The sequence below is a fragment of the Acomys minous genome, assembly GCF_964271855.1.
Source record: "Acomys minous genome assembly, chromosome: 8".
Lineage (NCBI taxonomy): Eukaryota > Metazoa > Chordata > Mammalia > Rodentia > Muridae > Acomys > Acomys minous.
In genome coordinates, this window is record NC_140489.1 from 46,980,624 (window position 1) to 47,001,092 (window position 20,469).

Below are 20,469 nucleotides of genomic sequence, written 5' to 3' on the forward strand. Positions count from 1 at the left end.
AGGACTGATATAGAACTCGGCCAGTGGAGCAAAGGTTGGATTCGTTCCTGACTTATGATAAGGAACTGGTTACCGGTGCAAACCCCACACGCTCTGATCTTGGAGGAGACCCACTACAAACTTACCATGATAAGGGCTCAAGTTCAAACAGAGTCCATCTTGGTCAATGTACCTTACTACCAGCACAGAATGTGTTGAGTTCAGCTTTCTGGGCTGACCGTGCAGACTGTATCTGTGTTTGCTCTCAGCGACGGGCACACCAGACGCGTTCTTACTGTAGCAAATATTAAGAGCTTTGTGTCCACTTTGCTCTGCATAGTTCAGATGACCCTCAGTTTAGCCATTGCTGCTTTTAGGAAGTCACACTCTTCTTCCAAGTCTGATGTGTCGTACCCAGGAGCCATCACATCTGACTTGCCCCTTTTCTGGTCCCTGTGTCTTCGTTAGCACGGGTACCTTTTTTGACCTTATAATATAATTACATTTCTCCTTTCCCTTTACTTGCTTCAAGCTCCTCCCATCTACCCTTCCTTGCTCTCTTTCAAATTTGTGGTCTCCTTTTTTACATGCTTGCATTGATGTATATACATAGATATTCCTAAATATAACCTGCTCAGTCTATATAATGTTACTCATATGTGTGTTTCCAGAGCCGGCCATTTGGTTTTGTGTAACCACTTGGTGGCCTCTTCCCTGGGGAAGCCTCGCTTTTCTGCTCTCAGCATTCCCTAGGTGCCTGTGGTTCTTCGTGTAGGCTTGAGGCCCCACCCACTTTGGCGTGTCCAGGCGTGTCCTCCTCAGACAGCTCATGTTTGAGTGGTCATGTTGGTGAGACCTTATGGGTGGTGCTTCTGACATGACTAGAACACTCTCACAGCAAAGTCTCTGATCCTCTGGCCCTTACAATCTTTCTCCCTCTTTCACATCTGTACTTTCTCAGACTAGAAATATTTGTATGCTGCTCTTGTGCGTGTTCCCACAATGTAGCAGGAAGGTGAACACTCAGTACATACTTACTGAAGAACAGATTTATAAATGTGGATCAACATTTGCTGGTTGGTGAACTCTGAATGTCCCTTATGAGCTGGTTTAATGGGTTGTGATAGGTTCTGTTGTTGAATTAGTAACCTTGAAAATGACAAGACAAAGTGGAAAGTGGTGGCACATGCCTCTAATTGCAGCACTTGGAGGCAGAGGCAGGCAGATCTCTGTGAGTTCGAGGCCACCCTGGGCCACAAAGCAAGTCCAGGATAGCCAAGGCTACACAGAGAAACCCTGTCTCAAAAACAGAAAGAAAGAAAGAAAGAAAGAAAGAAAGAAAGAAAGAAAGGGAAAAGAAAGAAAGAAAATGACAAAACCAATCCCTAGCAACATTTCAAGAGGTTTCAGGCTCTTGATTGGTTGTCTGGTTAGCTGAAAACAGCTGCACTGATTCAAAAGCTAAAGTCATGTGACTAACATTTGGCGACTTGAGAGCTAGAGAGTAGCCTGGTCAAAAAGCTGCGTTCAAATGCACACTAATCGTCTCTTGCCTTCTCTAGCGCTGGGAGACTCAACACAGTGAGGAGTATGAAGCGGAAGGTAAGAGACAGCCGTGGGGTGGGGAAGGGCTGATGAGGAGGGAAGGCTCCCGCCTCTATGCCAAGGCACTCTTTGCACCTGCTTCTTGTACGGCAAATAACCTGAGTGCTTATGTTAGGACCAATAGAAACAGAAAAAAGATTGTTTCCAAGTGACACTTAGGCATCTTCAAAGCCTAGCTATTAACATTGTGTGAAAGAGGGCATCTAATATGTAGCAGCCCGCTTATAAACTGGTTGCTCTCTGTGCAGACTCTATAAGAAACCTGTGAACCATAGTAACCTACTAGGTTACATCCTTTACAAGTGTCCAGTTTTTATAGATACACTGGGAGCTGAACACAACAATCCTGTGGCCACCAGATGGCACTGTGGTTCAGCTGTGGGGCCCTTAGCCTGTTTTCCTGCTTAACCCCAGATGAGCTGTGGTTAAGTTTAATTAAAGCAATGTAATCTCTGGCTCTCCAACACGGAATAACAGGACAGTAATTGGTTTCATTTCTGTCAATAAATAGCAGGAATGACACTAAGTACCCCTTTCAGTTCTCCATGGTTCTTCTAGGTATATAAAATCATGCCTGTAATTATTGCTTGTCTAGGTGATGACTTCACGGGCTATCACACGTGTACATCGGCAGTTTAGAAGCAAGATGGTTAATGCAGGCTAGCTAGCCTTGGTGTTTCGATAAGTAGTTTGACCCTGTCTTTGATCAGAACTTATCATTCATCTACAGATATAACAGACTTGTGGTTTGCAACCTTTTCTTTGAAGTTACAGTCTTGGGTTTCTGTGGGTCAGAAAGATTTGGAAAACAGATGAACCTTGAGAGGCTCACTATGATTGTTTCCTTCCCAGGAAAAGAGGCTTTAATACTTAGACCAGAAAGAAAACAGCAATGAAACATTCTGGAAGCCTCGGTTGAGGCATCTGACGTCGTGTATATGAGATAATGTTCCTTTCTCGTGGGTAATTTTCCCAGAGCAAAAAGTGCCTCCAATTTTCATTGGGAGTAATGTACAAAATCAAAGTGGAGTCAACATTAGTAGTTGTCTCATACAGTATTTATCTGGGGTCTGGAGAGATCGCTTAGCGGCTAAGGGTACTAATTGCACAGCCATACCACCCTGATGTGCTAGTATGTGCCCGAGCGCATCCGATCTCAGAAGCTAAGCAAGGTTGGGCCTGCTTAGTACTTGGATAGGAGACTGCCTGGGAGCACTGGGTGCTGTAGGATATACATATATCTCATAACTGCACTCTCATTCCACCAAGGACCTATATGCATATAGTGATATATAACACTTTTTTTTTTGCCGGGCATGGTGGTGTACATCTTTAATCCCAGCAATGGGAGGCAGAGGCAGGCAGATCTCTGAGTTTGAGGCCAGCCTGGTCTACAAAGCCAGTCCAAGGTAACCAAGGCTACAGAGAGAAACCCTGTCCAAAAAAAAAAAAAGACTAATTGCTCTTCCAGAGGACTCATGTTCAATTCCCAGTACCACATGGCAGCTCACAACTCTCTGTAACACTCTAGTTCCACCAAGGCACTATATGCATGTAGTGCGCATAGTGCACAGACATATGTGCAGGCAAAGCACTCTTACGTGCAAAAGAATTAAAACAAAAAAGCAGTTGAAAGGATTACTTCCCAAGGGTACCTTTTCTATAATCGGCGCCATCTCTCTGTTTTGCTTTGGTTGTAGGCCAGCTAAGGTTTTGGAACCCAGATGACCTGAATGCTTCACACAGTGGGCCTTGCCCTCCTCAAGACTGGATAGAAGAGAAGCTGCAGGAGGTCTGTGAAGATCTGGGGATCACTCGCGATGGTCACCTGAACCGGAAGAAGCTGGTTTCCATCTGTGAACAGTATGGTTTACAGAACGTGGACGGAGCGGTAAGCCCGGCGCTGTCTTCTGATCTGAGAGCAATGAGAAGAACTTGGCTGGCCACAGGCCAGGAGTAGCCGTACTGTGGCTTCCGTAGTAGAGACACAGCTTTCCTTTTTCCCGAATAGACATTCTATAAGATTTTTGTCTTTGGGAAAGTCAGGTTGTATGGCAGAAATCAAAGCTGACATAGCTGAACTTCCTGAAGGCACATATGGCCGCCTTACTGTGTTAAGTAATGTTGCTCCGTATGAGATGAGCAGGCAAGTTCAGCAGAGCCAGCACACCAGATAGAGTTGTAGGAGCATCAGCCGAAGAGTAAAAGGTGAGGAACCATGGAGGAAGAGTTAAGGAGAGCCACAGGCTCTGGGTTTTCAGTTTCGGGAAGAGCTCAGTGTCATCCCTGGGCCCTCAGGGAGACTGGGTGTGCACAGGACAGGCTGCCTCCTCCTCACCAGCCACGGTCTGAGGTCTGCAGACTCCTGTGAGGAGAACCTGGATTGTGTAGAACAGCAGGAGCCTGGCCATGAGGAAATGGAGTTGATTGCACAGCGAGTCTTGAAGCCTCCAGAATGTATGATGTAAGGTTCTGCTTTGCTTTTTCCTGAAGAACCAAGAGAAGATCCTCAGAGTTAATATGTGAATAGCCAGGAAGCACAGGAAAAACCTCTCATTTCCAGGATGTGTCTTTCAAAAAGCTACAAAGAGAGATTAGGGGGAGCTAGAGGTTAGGAACACAGCCGTTGCTCCAGAGTCCTAACTATAATGATATTTGACACCATGCTGGCTGCCTCCTGGTTGGGGGAGGGGACGGGGTGGCATATTCCTAACCAAGAAAGAGACAGACCCTTACACACTGCCAAGTAGGCTGAGCTGCAGAAAAATTGAGTTTTTAACTTTTCTTTTTCTCATATGATGTGTCCATTATATAAACCCTCTGGCAACCTTTGTAATATCCCAGTGTTCATTTTGTTTTTCAACAGTGGTTATTGAATCATAACATTACATTAATCGTCCTAATTTCTGAACCAATATAGTACCAAGAGCCTTAGGTTGTTTTTGTTTTGTTTTGTTTTGTTTTGTTTTGTTTTTGTCTTCTACCAAGAAGCATTGCACAAACTTGAGTTACTGATCTGAGAACAATTCCTGGGGTATAAACTGCAGCTACGCTCAGGGAGCTGGCTTCCTTTTCTTCTGCAGGGAGCTCCTAAAGCCTGCGATGACACAGAAGCACATTCAGTTCTTTCCCTGTGCTATGTGAATTAGGCAGGCTTTGCTTACCCAGCATGCTCTTGGCTTTGCGTCTCCACCCTTCTGACCAGGCGGAGTCGGGAGATGCCCTGCACTTCATGTCCCTTAGCTCTGAGGAGCTGAGTTCAAGCTCGTGTTATTAACGGAGGACTCGGGATCCTGGAGTTTTACCCCTGAAAGCAGTTTGACCTCTGTCAGCCTTTTGCAGAGGCAGCCAGTGAGATCTCTGCTGCTCTCTGTTTTCACTCTCTCTGACAGTCGTCCACACCCCTCTCTGGAAGTGAGGACAGCGAAGAAAGCAGGGCTGTCAGGCTAGCTCCCTCGAGGCAGCATCAAACCCTGGGATGGCTTTCTTTGGCCTGTTCAATATTTTTTTTAAAAAATTGGACTTTGAGGCACACTCTCTGAAATTGGAAGTTTTCCCTAAATGTTATGTAATAGCAAGCCACAGCCATCTCCTCCAGAGACCATAGGCGGCCATGTGCTCAGCTGGCTCCATCCTTCACCCCTTGTTTTCTGGTGCCTGAAGTCCCCGTGCCTCAGCCCCTCCCATCACCTTTCCGATCACCGTGGCTGTTGCAGTTCCTGAACGCTGTTACGGTGCAGGTTTCCTTCCCTACGCACTGAGAAGTCAGCCACCCACACACCTGCCAGTGTGGGACATTAAAATGTCCTTGTTCTAGGTGAGGCTCCTGTTCCCAAAGAGGGCAGGCGCTTCAACTGTTGAGGTAACCTGCATTCTCTTGAGCCCAGTCCTGACCACCCAGCCCTTTGTAAAGTCACATCCTTTTTCCCCACCACTTCTTATATTCTGAGCTCTGACTTAAAATAACTGGCGAGAGTCTACTAATCCTGCAATTTGAATGGATTAAGTGATGGATCTTCAGGCCACATGGGAACTCCGCTGATTTGGTTAAGGCCGAGCAGTATAGATATAATCCATTGGTATGTCTGGATTTCATGGACACTTCCGGTTGGATGCTTCTGAAAGCCACTTCCTCTAGAACGTAGTTCTTTTGGTGAGAATGAAACAGAAAAGTCAAAGGCTTTTGAAAACCTCAGCGTCTTGTCCCAAATGCCACACTGTTCACAGGATTCTGTCAGAACCTGTTGTTTCCTCCCCAGATTCCAACCTTTAGAGAAGTTACCTTGCCTCAGAATCCTCTCCCAAGAGAAACATACGCTCCCTGCGGACTGGGAAAAAGCATGAGATAAAATATATTACTCTTCTGCCTCGCTTCTCTGTGGCCCAAGCTTGTTTGCAATGCAGTCCCAGGCTGCTCCCTAAGTCGGCTACAGTAGTGCGTATTACTAGATCTCCGCGTGATTTCTGTTCTGTTCTTGAAGGCCTGGTCACAAGAAACTTCTATCACATAGAGGGAAGAGTCTTGGTAGGAGGTCTGTGCCTTTCCTCTTGTCTGTGGCTTCTGTGATTCATGCCACTCCTCCTCCCTTTCCCATTCCTGTGGGATTGGGGAACAAGCCATCTCTCTGTCAAGCCTCCACATGGGCTGTAGCCCAGTCTCCCTGTTTTCTGTTATATGATGAAAATTATAGGATGGCCGTCAGAGAGTGCGAAGTGGAGAGTCAAAATTGCCCCATCTTTCTATATCTTAAGATCCTCCTCTTGCATCCACACAAGATCATTTTCACCCAGTCTTGTCTTTCCTGGCCTAACACATTAAAACACAACTTCAACATGTTCCAAGAAACATCACTGCAGTCTGTCCCAGACCAACTTTGCCGTACTAGCATGCTGTTTGAGTTTGAGTTTCTTTTCCCATTGCTGCGATAAAATGCCCTGACAAGGGAGAAAGAATTTTATCTTAGTCCCTGCTCTATTGCCATGACAAAGCACCATGACCACGGCAACTTATAGGAGAAGCATTTAGCTGGGGGCTTGCTTACAGCCTCAGAGGGTTAGATGATCTTCATGATCATCATGACAGGGAGCATGGCTGCAGGCAGGCAGCATGGTGCTGGAACAGTAGCTAAGAGCTTACATCCTGTTCTTCGAGCAGCAGGCAGAGAGAGAAAGGAAGGCTGGGCCTGACATGAGCTTCTGAAACCTGAAGCCCACCGCCAGTGACACACCTCCTCCAACAAGGCCACACCTCCTAATCCTTCCCAAACATTTCCACTGTGGACCACGCATTCAAATATATGAGCCTATGGCGGCTGTTTTCATTCACACAGCCACGGATTCATTCTGCTTCACTATTCCTGCCCGGCCCATCACGGCATGGCATTTAAAGAGGCAGACACTTGAATCAGCTGGTTATCACCCTCATAGGCAGGAGCCGGTGATGAATGAATGCGTGCTGCCGCCCTGCTCCCTCCCTCTACTTGGACAGTCCAGGATCCCAACCACCATGGGCATAGCTTCCCATTTCAATTAATGCAATCAAGACAACCCCCTCCAGTGGTCCTGAATCCTGTCAAGCTAACAGCACTAAACATCACACAAGCCAATTTGAAAACCTCAGTCTAAGCAAGATACCAGTTAGACCCATCACATTTTGAAGGCGTGGTGAATGTCTAACTCACATCTTGTTAAGATTATTAGAAGCTGTATGTTTTAAGTATTTTTTAATTAATAATAATAATAATAATACTTAAGAAATTTAAGACTGCCTTTTCTGGAAGGATGAAGGAAGGAAAAAGAAAACAGTTGCTTGCTCTGATTGCATCCCAGTACAGGGAAGTTAGAATGGAGTTTTATTTCATTTGAGTGAGAGGGGAGGTCATCATTTCTGGAGAGGGGAATTCTTGTAAAAGAGAATAGAGACAAAATTATATTTCTGGAGTCTTAGAGTCAAAAAGTGGTGTGGATTTCTGCTGGCCAGAGGTGTGTTGTGCATGTGGTATGTGTGTGTTTAAAACACGTGCTTACTCTTTCGTAGGCGCTGGAAGAGGTCTTTCTCGGTCTTGACCCTGAAGGGACAATGAGTGTGGAAGACTTTTTCTATGGTCTGTTTAAGACTGGGAAATCCCTCACGCCATCAGCATCTACTCCCTACAGACAACTAAAACGGCATCTCTCTATGCAGGTAAGAAATCAGTGTGCAGAGCTGGGGTGGGGGCTGGCCCACACCTATCATCCTGGCACTGGGTGTGGGAGGGCAGAGGCAAGAGCAGCAATGCAAGCTGGAGGTTCACATGGGCTACATAGCGAGACCCTAGCTTAGAAAAGAAGAGTGAACAGAACATAGTCTTTCAGAATAAGTGTTGAAAACCCACTTAGTAATTCCGAATGAATTACTCTGTTGTCTAAAGCATAATACCAAGAAGAAAACATATTCAGAGAATGAGAAAGATGAAAGCCGTTGTAAGGAAAGGATGGTTGGAGAAATGACCATGAGCTACAGAGTGTCAGGCCACTGATTATGCCCCTTGATGACAGTGGGGGTAGAAGAAACCTGGTGTCAACTAGAGGGCCATCTCATCTGTGGCGATAAACTTCTCCCAGAACAGTTTCTCATAAGCTTGTAGGCTTGCATCACTAGGAACCATAGCTCAAAGGCACAGCATGGCTTTCTCCCCGTAGCGGTGTAAACTAGCTTCTGCTCTCTGTGGCCAGGACTGGGCAGTCCCAGTCTTGGTCAGCATCTAGCTGACTTCCTGAGGTCCAACTCCGTTCGCTTAAGACTCCTTCCCCTTCCAGTCTTTTGATGAGAGTGGACGGCGGACCGCAACCTCGTCGGCAATGACAAGTACCATTGGCTTCCGGGTCTTCTCCTGCTTGGATGACGGGATGGGCCACGCATCTGTGGAGAGGATACTGGATACCTGGCAGGAAGAAGGCATTGAGAACAGCCAGGAGATCCTGAAGGTGTGGCAGCTAGAACAGCGATTCCCCCAAGGGGGTGTCAGTTTCTCTTCTGAAGCTGATTGGACTTGATTTGTTCTTAATGACATAAAATGTTCATGAGATCTCAGAAATAAGAGGCATTTTCCCTGCCTGCTTTACCCAGAAGCCTGTGGCTGAGGATGTCTATGTCTTAGCCTCAAGTTATTGACATAGCAAAAACTCTTAACTCATCTTTGGGTGGCAGAGTGTGAAACTACACCACTGCGTTTGTTTACAATGTCAGGTGGGATTTCATAAGATACAAGCAGCCGAGAATAATTTCCTTAAGAAACAGAGTTCTAGATAAAGGCTGTTCCTGAGGGGAGGGCCCTGCCTGGACTCTAGGCTGGCAGCAGTCTCTCTCCATACTTTCTGCTTTCTGAAGCTGAGGCCTGTCCTTTGTTTTGACTCTGAGTTGTGTTCTGATTCCCAGGCCTTGGATTTCAGCCTGGATGGAAATGTCAACCTGACCGAGCTGACGCTGGCTCTTGAAAACGAACTCTTGGTTACCAAGAATGGCATCCACCAGGCAGCTCTGGCTAGCTTCAAGGCTGAGATCCGGCATTTGTTGTAAGTTGAGCAGAAGGTTTGTCTGGTCCGTTCCCTTTGTAACTTGTCTCCAGTATCACCGTCACCGGGGACCTCTTCCTATCCACAGGCCAGTGTGGCCGACCTTCATGTCAACTGTAAAACAGTGACCCTCCTCAGCTGAAGGGAAGCGAGCAGGGTTCTGATTGGCTGGAGTGTCTGAAGGGAACCAAGGAAGACCTTTATGTTTGAGGAAGGTTTTGGTTGTCTTGGTTTTGTGTTTGTACTGAAGCAAGCCAGATGAGAGGGTTTTTTTTTTTTTAAGGGAGGGGTGTCTCTTGGTTGCTTGGAAACAGCTTCCTACTACCTCACTTTATTTCCAATTGCAGGGAACGAGTTGACCAAGTGGTCAGAGAAAAGGAGAAGCTACGGTTGGACCTGGACAAAGCAGAAAAGCTAAAGTCTCTGATGGCTTCGGAGGTGGATGATCACCACGCGGCCATTGAGCAGAGGAATGCGTACAACCTCAGGTGAGGCCAGAAGGGCAAGGTTCCCCATGCCTCCCTATCCCATGCTCAGGGCAGGGGGCAAACAGAGCTGACTGCAGAGGTCTAGGGACATCCCGGCCATCAGGAAGGCAGGAAACTTTCAGGCATCCTCTCAGTGTGTTTTCTGAATCTATGTTTATGTCTCCAGTTTTGGAATGTCCACACACTGTCCTCCATGGGATCTAAAGGCCACCTATTGGTTTCCCTATTGTCCTTCCTCCCAGGAAACTGGATGAAGAATACAAGGAGCGCATAGCAGCCTTAAAGAGTGAACTCCGCCAAGAAAGGGAACAGATCCTGCAGCAGGTGGGCAAGCAGCGGGCGGAGCTCGAGCAGGAAATTGAAAAGGCCAAAACAGAAGAGAACTACATCCGGGACCGCCTTGCCCTCTCCCAGAAGGTAATCTTCCTGTTAGCTCCGTGGCCTGGGTCCATGTTAGGTATCCACACAGAACAGCCTAGCTCCCTGAGGGCCCAAGTCTGAATAGGGCTAAACCCAAGGCCTCTCCCTGGTCATGGCCTGGACATGGTGGTGACCTTGCTAGCCTTTGGACTAAAGGAGGCCCGGAGTCTGGTGTGTGGATGGTGTCAATGAGGAAAGCCTGTTCTTCCCAGCAGCCTTTGCTCCTCAGGACTGGGTGGGGTTTGGCTGACATCCTCAATCCCAGAGCTGCTTCCTAGGCTTGTCCTTATGCTTGGCTTCCCCTTCCTACTGGCCCCCTTTTCTCATCCTCTGGGCCTCCGAGCATGACTTCCCTCTTGTAGCCCTCCCTCCCTCCCTCTGTCTCAGTGGAAGAAGCCAACCTTCTCTTTTCTGGACTCTCACTCCAGATAGCGTGGTACTGGGCCTCTGGGGCCTACTGCCTACAGGAAAGCCTTGACGAAGTTACTCAAGCCTGTTTCCTAATGAACAGACAGTAGCTCTTATGCCTTACCTTGGTGTGGTTCTCATATCAAATAGCACAAGTAAGGTGTCTGCAGAACAGCAGGCCCAGGGGAGGCGTTTGCTATTATAAGATGCCCCCTCAGGTCCACACAACACCTGAGAAAAGTCCAAGGCAATGGCCAGGTTCTGCTGTCTCCGTAAGTTCCAGAAGCTAACATTCCCGGCCGTCCCTACTCCTTACCACTGTTTGAGTCATGAGGCACCTCTTAGATACAGCCTTTCCTCTGCAGTTCCCCAGCCTCTCATTAGGCCCAACACGCACCATGGCCCCCTCGGCTGATTAACGTGTGTCCTTAATAGTCCTTTCCTGCATGTGTCCATTAGAGTGAACTTACTAAAGATAGGTGCGAACATACTGGTATTTGGTTTAAACATAGAGTGCTACTTGAGAGGGGGCGGCCTGCCCCTTGCCTGGATAGTAGGGTAGAGCTGGCCCTGAAAGTGAAGGCACAGGTGAGCCGGCCCCAAGGGGTGAGACAGGAAAGCTAGACCAGGCCCTCAGCCATCACCTACCCCATGTATGAACTGCTGGAGCAAGTGAAGGGGCCAGTCCTGTAGATCCAAAGCTGCAAGATCTCCATGACACGGGCCAACAGCAGGATATCCGGGAGGAGTCCTGGTGAGGATCCGGTATTGATGGGGTAGCAGAAGCCAGAGGCCTCGAGCCAGACCAATGCCTCAGTGAGATGAACATTTGCAAGTAAAGATGTGTGGACAAAAGGGTACACTGTGGGGCACAGAGAGCACTAGCCGTCAAGGGCACTGCCAGGGTGCTCAGCCTCATCTGTCTACCCAGTGGTTCTCAACCTTCCTGATGCGGTGACCCTTTGGTACAGTTCCTCATGTTACAATAACCATAGTTATTTTCCTCACCATATCATAACTGTAATTTTTTTGCTACTGCTACAGATTGTAATGTAAAATATCTGTGTTTTCCAGTGGTCTTAGGTGACCCGGGTCATTCAACTCCCAAAGGGTGGCAACCTACAGGTTGAGAACCTTTGCTCTCACCTCGGTTCCTGCCAGCCCCTCCCAGTGGCCTGCCCCTCCCACTGCACCTCCCATGAGCCCCCTGTTTCTCCGCCTTGCTCCTTTTGCCATGCCTCCGACATCACAGGCCGTATCAGCTTTCTGTGCCCGTTACACATCCTTTACTTTTGTAGCTGTTGTAGGCTGGCCTTTCTCCAGCGGGCCACATTGTCTGTCCCCTGTGCTCGGGAGCAGTACCTGACCTGGTTTGCAGAGCAGCAGCATGTGTCTTGAATGCAGGGTTTGTGCCTATAGGTTCAGCATCCAAGTGTGGATATTCTTTGAGAGACAAAAGTAATAGAGTTGGTGTTATATAGGCGAAGGTAGTTTTTTTTTTTTGAAAGCTTTAAGTACATTTTTTTTCCCCTAACACCATATTGCTATGTGAGAGTGTGAACTAGAATACATTAAAAATATACTGGCTCTCTATTCTTTTGGCAAAATGTAGTTTGAAAATAGCATAGCATTCTTCCAATCAGCCCATAACACTGGAGAAGAAAGAAAATGTCAAATGGCAAGCCTCTATTTTTTTTTTTTTTTAAACAAATGCGGGTGAAATCTTTCTGGAGTACTGTTGAAGATTTTTTTCTTTTTAATGGGAAAACATTTTTGAGTTTCAGTTGGTGTATACATACAAATTATGAACTACTTATGTATAACTTCTATTTCCTTAAATCAAAATTATTTATAAATTAACTATAAGCTGTAATGCCCATGAATTAAAATTGGTTTTAGATTTACTCTTTTTTTTTTTTTTTTTTTTTAGTTCTTCTGAGTCTCTTGCTATAGCTAGACAAGGCCTTTCTCTCTTTCTTCTCTCTTCTTTCTTTCTTTCTTTTTTGCTTTTAATATTAGTTTGTTTGTTGGGGCCCACGCTGACCTGAGCCTGTGAAGGTCAGAGGACAACTTTCAGGAGTCAGTTCTCACCTGCCCCCATGTGGGTCCTGGGGGGGCATGTCAGGCTTGGTGGCGAGTGCCTTCACCTGCTGAGCCATCTCTTGCCAACCCTAGAAATGGTACTTTATAACCAGCTTTTTTACATTCAACAGTACATGGTCATTTAAAATGTCATTTCAAATACTCCAATGTAGTGCTGTGTAGAAGTAAACTAAGGCCAGATATGTACTTAAAAAATAATGTATTGCTATCAAACTAAAAATCTCATATTAAAAATATATTCGTGTTAAAAGTGAAATTAATTTTGAGTCATTTAATTCAGCACTTACAAGGCACTGTCATTTTGAAATGGGACAGGTGAGCACAGATTACCCTGTGCTGTGTCCTACATTTGTAACTTATTCTGTGCAATCCTATGTGTGCTTCCTCTGATAGTGCATGTCTCCATTGATTCTAGAAGTATTTCAGTGCTCAGTATCCACATGGGCCTGCTAGTAGCTAAGATATGGAACAGCACAATTTTATACGGTTTTCATTGCTTTATAATTTACTTTTATTTTATGTGCATTAGTGTTTTACCTGCATGTATGTCTGTGTAAGGGTGTCAGAAGCCCTGAAACTGCAGTTACAGACAAGTGTAAGCTGCCACGTGGGTGCTGGGAATTAAACCTGGGTCCTTTGGAAGAGCAGCCAGGGCTCTTAACCACTGAGCCATCTCTCCAGCCTCTGTAAGGTTCTTTTTAAAGGCTAACTTTTGGATCATAAGCTAGGTAATAACCTTTTAATAATTATTTATTTTCCAGTTTTTCCTCTAGCTTTCATGATAGATTTTTGTTGCTGTTGTTGTTGTTTGTTTGTTTGTTTTTGGTGTTTGTTTGTTTGGGACAGGGTTTCTCTGTGTAGCCTTGGCTGTCCTGGACTCACTTTGTAGACCAGGCTGGCCTCAAACTCACAGAGCTCTGCCTGCCTTTGCCTCCCCGAGAGCTGGGATTACAGGCCTGTGCCACCACCACTGGGTAGACGGGTTTCTTAATCCCAAATCCTGGCTTACACTTAATATAAAATGACAACACAGTTTTCTGATTTCTGACTTGTGCCATGTTTATTTTTCCAACTTTCCCAAGGAAAACAACCGCCTGGAAAATGAGCTTCTGGAAAATGCGGAGAAGTTGGCAGAGTATGAGAGCCTAACGAACAAACTTCAGCGCAATTTGGAAAACGTGTTAGCGGACAAGGTAAATCTGTCCACTTCCGATTTCCTGGGGAGTTGCCCAAAATGCCACTCACCCAAAGGAGCAGAAGCCAATGCCAAGAACATTTTTATTAGGGAGTGTTTGGGCACCTACAGGAAGTCGTAACTTCTCAGGATAGAATTTAGAACCGTGGCTGTGAGGGGAAGGCTTACTTGGCACTGAGATGGGCTCCCTACCCGAGCTGATCACATCGTTCTGGGATGTTTCCCTCCCCTTCCGGTTGGTGGTGTCTCTGCTTAAATGCCTCATTCCTGTCATATTTGGGAGCTTGGGTGACACCCGAAACTGGGATCTTTGGAATGTGATAGGTCAAGGAAGGGCCCTTGGGGGAAAAACGACAGCTTTGTTTTGTGTCCTTTCTAGTTTGGTGACCTCGATCCCGGCAGTGCTGAATTCTTCCTTCAAGAAGAGAGGCTGGCACAGATGAGAAACGAGTATGAACAGCAGTGCAGGGTGAGTGGCTGAGGCAGACTAAGCGACACAAGAGAGCCTGTGCTCCAGTCCCACCCTCAGCACTTCCTGGACTTGCGAAGCCGCTGACATCTGTGCATGCCCCAACTTTCTTTAAGCACAGTGTAAAGGGCATAAAACAGAGCCGGGGACACAGTTTGCACACATGTGAATGTTAGCTGTTACTATTATCCAATATTCTAGACCGTAAGCGATCAAGCCAGTTTCATTCAGGTCCTACCTTGGTTTGCTACTGTGTAGAGGGCCATCCAGTTCTGTACTGTGTGAAGAAATATGTGGCTGTATTAGTGTGCTTATCCGAAAATTAGCTTTCCCTAGCTGATCGTCACAAACTTAATATGGCCTGGTTTTGTCTTGTGCTATTTTCCTGCCCCTTTTTCTGAACACATTTCATTTGAAAAAAATGCAAAAGCTAGGAGCAGAAACCCTCAGATTTTTAGTTGTAAGCTTTTCCAGTGCCTAGCAGAAACAGTGTTCTTAGCAAGAGCCTCGGCTCTTTTCTTTTGTTTTGTGTTTTGAGACAAAGTCTTACTATGTTGCTCTGGCTGTCCTGGAACTCACTCTGTAGAGACCAGGCTGGCCTCGAACTCAGAGATCCACCTGCCTCTGCCTCCCAAGTACAGGGATTAAAGGTGTGCGCCACCATCTCCCTGCTCCCTGTTTGTTTCTTAAATTAGCTCCCCTAAGCTTAGGATGTTGATCTTTTTTTTTTTTCCTTAAGCCAAACATACTTATTTGACAAGGTAGGTAGAAGCGAGTTCTAGTTTTGGCTACATTCCATCCTTGTGCTGAGGTGAGAGAGCCCTCCACCTCAGGAGAACAATTGTAGCCTGCCTTCTCAGGGCCTGTGCTCGCACCTCTGAGAAGGGATGCTTCTCTGCTGCCTTCATGGTTACGTTGTATCCCTTAGGTCTGATCCTGTAGTGTTTGTTTTCATTGTCTCCAAGTTGAATGAACGCATCAGTAAGATCTGTTGCTGACAGCTTCAGAATTCCCCAGGCTGGTCTTTTTGAAGCCACGTTGTATGCCACACATTCCATGCATCCAAGCAGTACAATAGTGCCTTTACTTATATTCAAACGGCTGTGGAGCCCTGACCACAACTCAGTGGCATCTCCCCGAGAAAGCCCTGCTTCACGGCAGCCTGTTTCTGCTATTGTTCACCCCCTGACCCCGCAATAATCCTCCAACCTGCCCCAGGGGCTCTCCCACTTCCACCCCCTTTTACCCCTCTTCAGCCTGCCACAGGCAACTACTAGTCTATTTTCTGTCGTGTAACAAATGAGGTTGTCCCCGTTCATCATGTTGTTAACATGTATCTCTGTTCTGTTCCTTCCAGTGGCTGAATAAATTTTTTTTTTTAAATCCCCTTATATAGATATGTTAAATTTGTAAATCAGTTAACAGACATTTGGGTTTTTAGGGGCTATCATGAATAATTTTATGCAGGTTTTTGCATGGGCATATACTTTATATTTCTTGAGGTTTATACCAGAAAGTATAAATTTTCTTCTGCTGGGCCACAAAGCAAATTGGTGTTTAACTCTTAGGAACTGATGGACCTCCTCCAAAGTGGTGGCACTATTATTTCCCACCACATGAGAGTCCCCATTGCCTTACGTCTTTATTTGCAATTGTTGTCATACTTCATCATGAGTTTTATCATCACCACCCATAGCTAACAGTATTGAAGGTCTTCTAATATACTCATTGGTTGTGTATCTTTTTTGGTAAGCTATGTAATATAGCCTTTGCCCATTCTTAAGGTGCATTCCTTGCCTTTGAGTTCTAATAATGTTTATAAATTCTAGTTACAAGTCCCTTACACACATTGTCTTTTTACTTTTTTGTTTGTTTGTTTGGTTTGGTTTGTTTTGTTTTTGTTTTTTGAGACAGAGTTTCTCTGTGTAGCCTTGACTGTCCTGGATTCACTTTGTAGACCAGGCTGGCCTCGAACTCACAGCGATCCGCCTGCCTCTGCCTTCCGAGTGCTGGGATTAAAGGCGTGTGCCACCACCGCCTGGCTTTGTCTTTTTACTTTAAAAAATATATATATTTTTTCATTATCTGTATATATATTTGTGGTGTTTATGCACATGAGTGCAGTACCCACGGTGGCCATAAGAGGGACTCGGATCCCCCTGGAGTGGGAGTCACAGGTGACTGTGAGCCACCTGATGTGGGTGCTGGGATCCTGTGTGTGAGGGAGACCGGCTCCTAACCTCTGAGTTCTCTCTCTCTGCTGCTCCAGTCTGTTTTCACTCTCTTGGTGTCTTTTGGCAGCACAGAAGTTTGCACTTTGTTGCTTTTCTCCCGTTTCTCTGCTTTTCTTGTTGCTTGCGCTTTTGGTGCCTCCTGTAAGACTGGTGTTGGTTTTTTCTATTTCAGCTGCTCCAGGACCAAGTGGATGAGTTGCAGTCGGAGCTGGAGGAGTACCGTGCACAAGGCAAAGTGCTCCGGCTCCCGTGCAAGAGCTCGCTGTCGGAAGAACTCGACGTGGCCGGTGCTGGGATCGAGCCCAGCCAAGGTAAACACATCTGCACCACAAGCTTTCTCGTGTCCGTGTTTGACCCAGCTTTTAGACCCATGGCTGCATGCAACCTTGTGGAAGGAACACTGGCACCCTGGAGTACAGGGAGGGAGAGACTTTGGCAGTCTCGTTTCTTGAGCTATTTCACTTGTGGCTGGGATTTTCATTTGTCCTTGAGGTCTTCATTAAAAAAAAAATGTGATTTTGATATTGCTGATTCTCCCCTTCGCACCAGTGTCTGCCTGGTATGAAAATGGTTTGGAAGCAGCAGCCAGCCACATACCACAGAACCCATAGCTGGTTTTCATAGGCTGGCTAGGCTAAGTGCCTTATTTGCCTCCGCAGAGCAGGAAAAAAAAAAAAAAGAGCTAGGGCCTGGCTTTGAGGGAGATGGTGTGGAGCGAGGTTGGGGGAGCCTGTTTGGGAGCCACTGTACAGTCACTCTTTGCCTGAGTTCTGCCTCTTTACTCAGTGTGTTGGGCTTTCACTTCAGCAAAGCTCCTGTGAGTTCTTGTTAGTCTTTGTGGCTTCTCCCTTCCCTTGGGTTCTTAGGGAGGTAGCTTGCTCCTTCCCGCACCTCTCCACTGTAGGGTCAACAAGTGGCACCTTGGAGTAGGCAATGTGCACAAATCTATTAAGAGAAAGCCCAAGGCAAGGCTGTCGATCCCAGCTTCTAGAACTCTGCCCAAGAGCAGTTCTCCATCAGACTACCTATCTCCAGATGGGGGTGGGGGGGACCTATTTGAGTCTCATTGTTTTAAGAGATGTCTGCCTAGCACTAGATAGATTTGGCCTTGTGCTAGCTCAGCCCTGAACTTCTGCACATATTTTCAGTTTTCCCTTGGTGCTTAGCGTGGGCAGCGAGAGACGTAAACTCATGTGTAGGTGCTGAGAATTCCCCCCCCCCCCAGTTGCCTGCACCCATACCCGTGACCCATGCCCTGTTCATAGCTGGTTGTTTTAGGTGAAAGTAGCCTAGATACCAGGAAATTCAGGACAGTAAAACACTCATGTACGGCACTGAGGGGCGCGTTAGACATGCTGGCCATGAAGTTAGCCCCGTAAGACACAGCAGGAAGGGTGCCAGCCACTCACTGTTCCCCTGCCATGTCCTCCCTCAGAGCCTGTTGCTGGGTAGTTTCTGCATAGGCAGAAGGTGGTTCAATTTGACCAAACTCTCCCGTACACAATCTCCTCCTGAGAGCTCACATTCAGCATATTCCACACACACACATTCATCATGTAAAATTCTGCTAAGGTTTGGCATACTGCCTCTGTTCCTGAGGATCTCTGTTCACTTTCTTCCTCTTGTTGCCCTGGTGCTTGAAGAGCCCAGAGTCTTTTCATGGCTGCTGTCATTTCAAAGCACTTCACACGTGGAAAGTCAGGCGGGAAAGGATTCCTTAGTGAAGCCATGCCCCTCGCCAGATGCCTGAGTGTGTCAATGACAGAACCTGAGGCAGGGTCAGCGGTTCCGTGTGTTTTCAGGGCTTGGTTCTGAAGACTGCAACCCACTGAATATGAGCATCGAGGCAGAGCTGGTCATCGAACAGATGAAAGAACAGCATGACAGGGACCTGTGTCACCTGAGGCTGGAGCTGAAAGAGAAAGTAAGTTCTGTTTCCGGTCTCGTTCCCTGACAGCTGAGTCCTGTCAGTGCATGGGCGTTCCTGCTGCTGTTCCTCACAGGCCAGGGGTTCCGTGCACTTCGTCTGGAGTTCAGTGGCTGCCAGGAACCCGCTTCCTCAGGCTGAGGTCAGGCCCGTTCCTCTCCAGTGGCTCAGAAAGTGTGTGCTCAGCCTGACATATCATAGTATACTAGTCATAGCATTTTTAACTTGTATAAAAATAAACAAAAAGTCCTTTCTTTGGTGTAATCACTTACTAGATTAGATACAAGTTATGATCCTTGGTCTCTGTCCTTTACTGTGTGGCTTCCACTCACCTTCACATCTCTTTGCATGTGGTATGTGGCATGCATGGTCACATGGTATGTGGCATGCATGGTCTCATGCATGTACATATGGTATGTGGTGTGCATGGTTACATGCATGTACATGTGGTATGTGGCATGCATGTCACATGGTATGTGGTATGCATGGTTACATGCATGTTCACGTGGTATGTGGCATGCATGGTTTCGTGCATGTGCATGTTAGTGTGTGAGAGCATATGGATGTGTCAAGGCTGTGTGCCCAGTGTCTTCCTTGATTGATCTCTCACTGACCCCAGAGCTCCCCCATTTGTCTAGCCTAGCTGGCGAGCTTGCCCAGGGTACCCTCTGTCTCTGCCTCCCTAGTGCTGACATCACACGTAAGAGCCACTATGCTCAGCTTGTGTGGAATTTGGAGACCAAGCTGAGGCCCTCTTTACCAAGCCTCTGCTCTTATTTTCCTGGCCCATAGATAACTCTACTGAGCACAGAGCGGATCCTCGCGGGTGCTCCCTTTTGCCTTCACATCTTTCCTTTCCTACTACAAACTTAGGGTCTTAAAATATCTCGTTTACACCTTCAAATGTATCTCAAACTCTGTAAGGTACTCTGCAGGCCATATGGGACACAAAGCTGGGCAAGAAACTGTTAGTTCACCGAGAGACCCGGGAGCTTACTGGCTGGCCAGCCTAGCCTAGGTAGTGTGTTCCAAGCCAATGAAAGACCTATCAGGAAAAAAAGAAGGTGGATAGTGCCTAAGGACTGGTGCTGTGAGTGTCCTCTTGCTCCCACACGTGTACACACACACACACACACACACACACCCCTGTGTGTACACATACAAACATAACACATACCAAAATAAATAAAAGCAGGCCTAGCTTAACTTCACTTCAGGTAATTTAGAACTAAGTCACTTTTCACTTTGAATCAGAACGAGAAAACAAGAGTGTCCTGCGGGACAGAGGCACTTGTCACCCCCACACTGCCTTTCCATAGCCCAGAACCCAGTCATGCCATGGTTTCGTGTCTGGTTCTAGGTGCACCATTATGAAAAGCAGCTGGATGACACCAGGGTGGCCTGTGAAAAGGAGCAGGCGGCCATGAGGCAGAGGTACGAGCTGGAAATGCGCACCTTGGAAGAACAAATAAGTGACCTTACGAGTGAGATCGCAGACCTTCGGGGGCAGGCGGCGGTGCTGCAGGAGGCCCACCACGAGGCCAGCTGCAGGCACGAGGAAGAAAAGAAACAACTGCAAGTGGTGTTTGCGGAGGAAAAGACTCAGCTGCAGGAGGAGCTGCGGCTGGAGCATGAGGCCCGGCTGCAGAGGGCAGAGGAAGGCTTTCGCCAGGAGAGAGAGAGACTCGAGCAGGATGCTGCCTCTACTGAAGAGAGGGTGAAAGCCTTGACTCAGGACCTGGAGCAGTCTTACCAGGAGCAGCTGCTGAGCCTGGTGGAGAAGCACGCTCTTGAGAAAGAAGAGCTGAGGAAAGAACTCTTGGAGCAGCACCAAAGGGAACTTCAGGAGGGAAGGTGAGAAAGCTGGTGGGGGGGGGGTGGCTGGAACAGCCTGGACACTGCTCCTCAGGAGTTCCCGTCAGTCAGAGGGGACTAGAAAGCCTGGCGGGGGTGGGGGAGGGCCGCAGAGCAGCCCATAGATTGAGTAGGTTCTTTAAAAATCAATCCAACCAGTTCTGCCCCATTTGCCCAAGATCCTCCCTTGACGGCGGGGGAGGGGTGGGAAGGGAGGGGGGGGAACTATCACT

General features: G+C 47.1%; 1 protein-coding gene across 5 annotated transcripts in view; it reads left to right on the forward strand.

Moving 5' to 3' along the window:
- NIN (ninein) overlaps positions 1–20,469 on the forward strand; it is a 108,336-nt gene that overhangs the window by 52,250 nt on the left and 35,617 nt on the right. For all 5 annotated transcript variants that reach the window (XM_084791351.1, XM_084791355.1, XM_084791352.1 and 2 more), the window contains 12 exons: positions 1,542–1,581; positions 3,285–3,475; positions 7,622–7,768; positions 8,383–8,550; positions 9,002–9,138; positions 9,486–9,626; positions 9,869–10,043; positions 13,640–13,750; positions 14,132–14,221; positions 16,628–16,766; positions 18,258–18,379; positions 19,743–20,236. In XM_084791351.1, the coding sequence (XP_084647477.1) occupies positions 1,542–1,581; positions 3,285–3,475; positions 7,622–7,768; positions 8,383–8,550; positions 9,002–9,138; positions 9,486–9,626; positions 9,869–10,043; positions 13,640–13,750; positions 14,132–14,221; positions 16,628–16,766; positions 18,258–18,379; positions 19,743–20,236 (1,955 nt within the window). The remainder of the gene's footprint in view (positions 1–1,541; positions 1,582–3,284; positions 3,476–7,621; positions 7,769–8,382; positions 8,551–9,001; positions 9,139–9,485; positions 9,627–9,868; positions 10,044–13,639; positions 13,751–14,131; positions 14,222–16,627; positions 16,767–18,257; positions 18,380–19,742; positions 20,237–20,469) is intronic.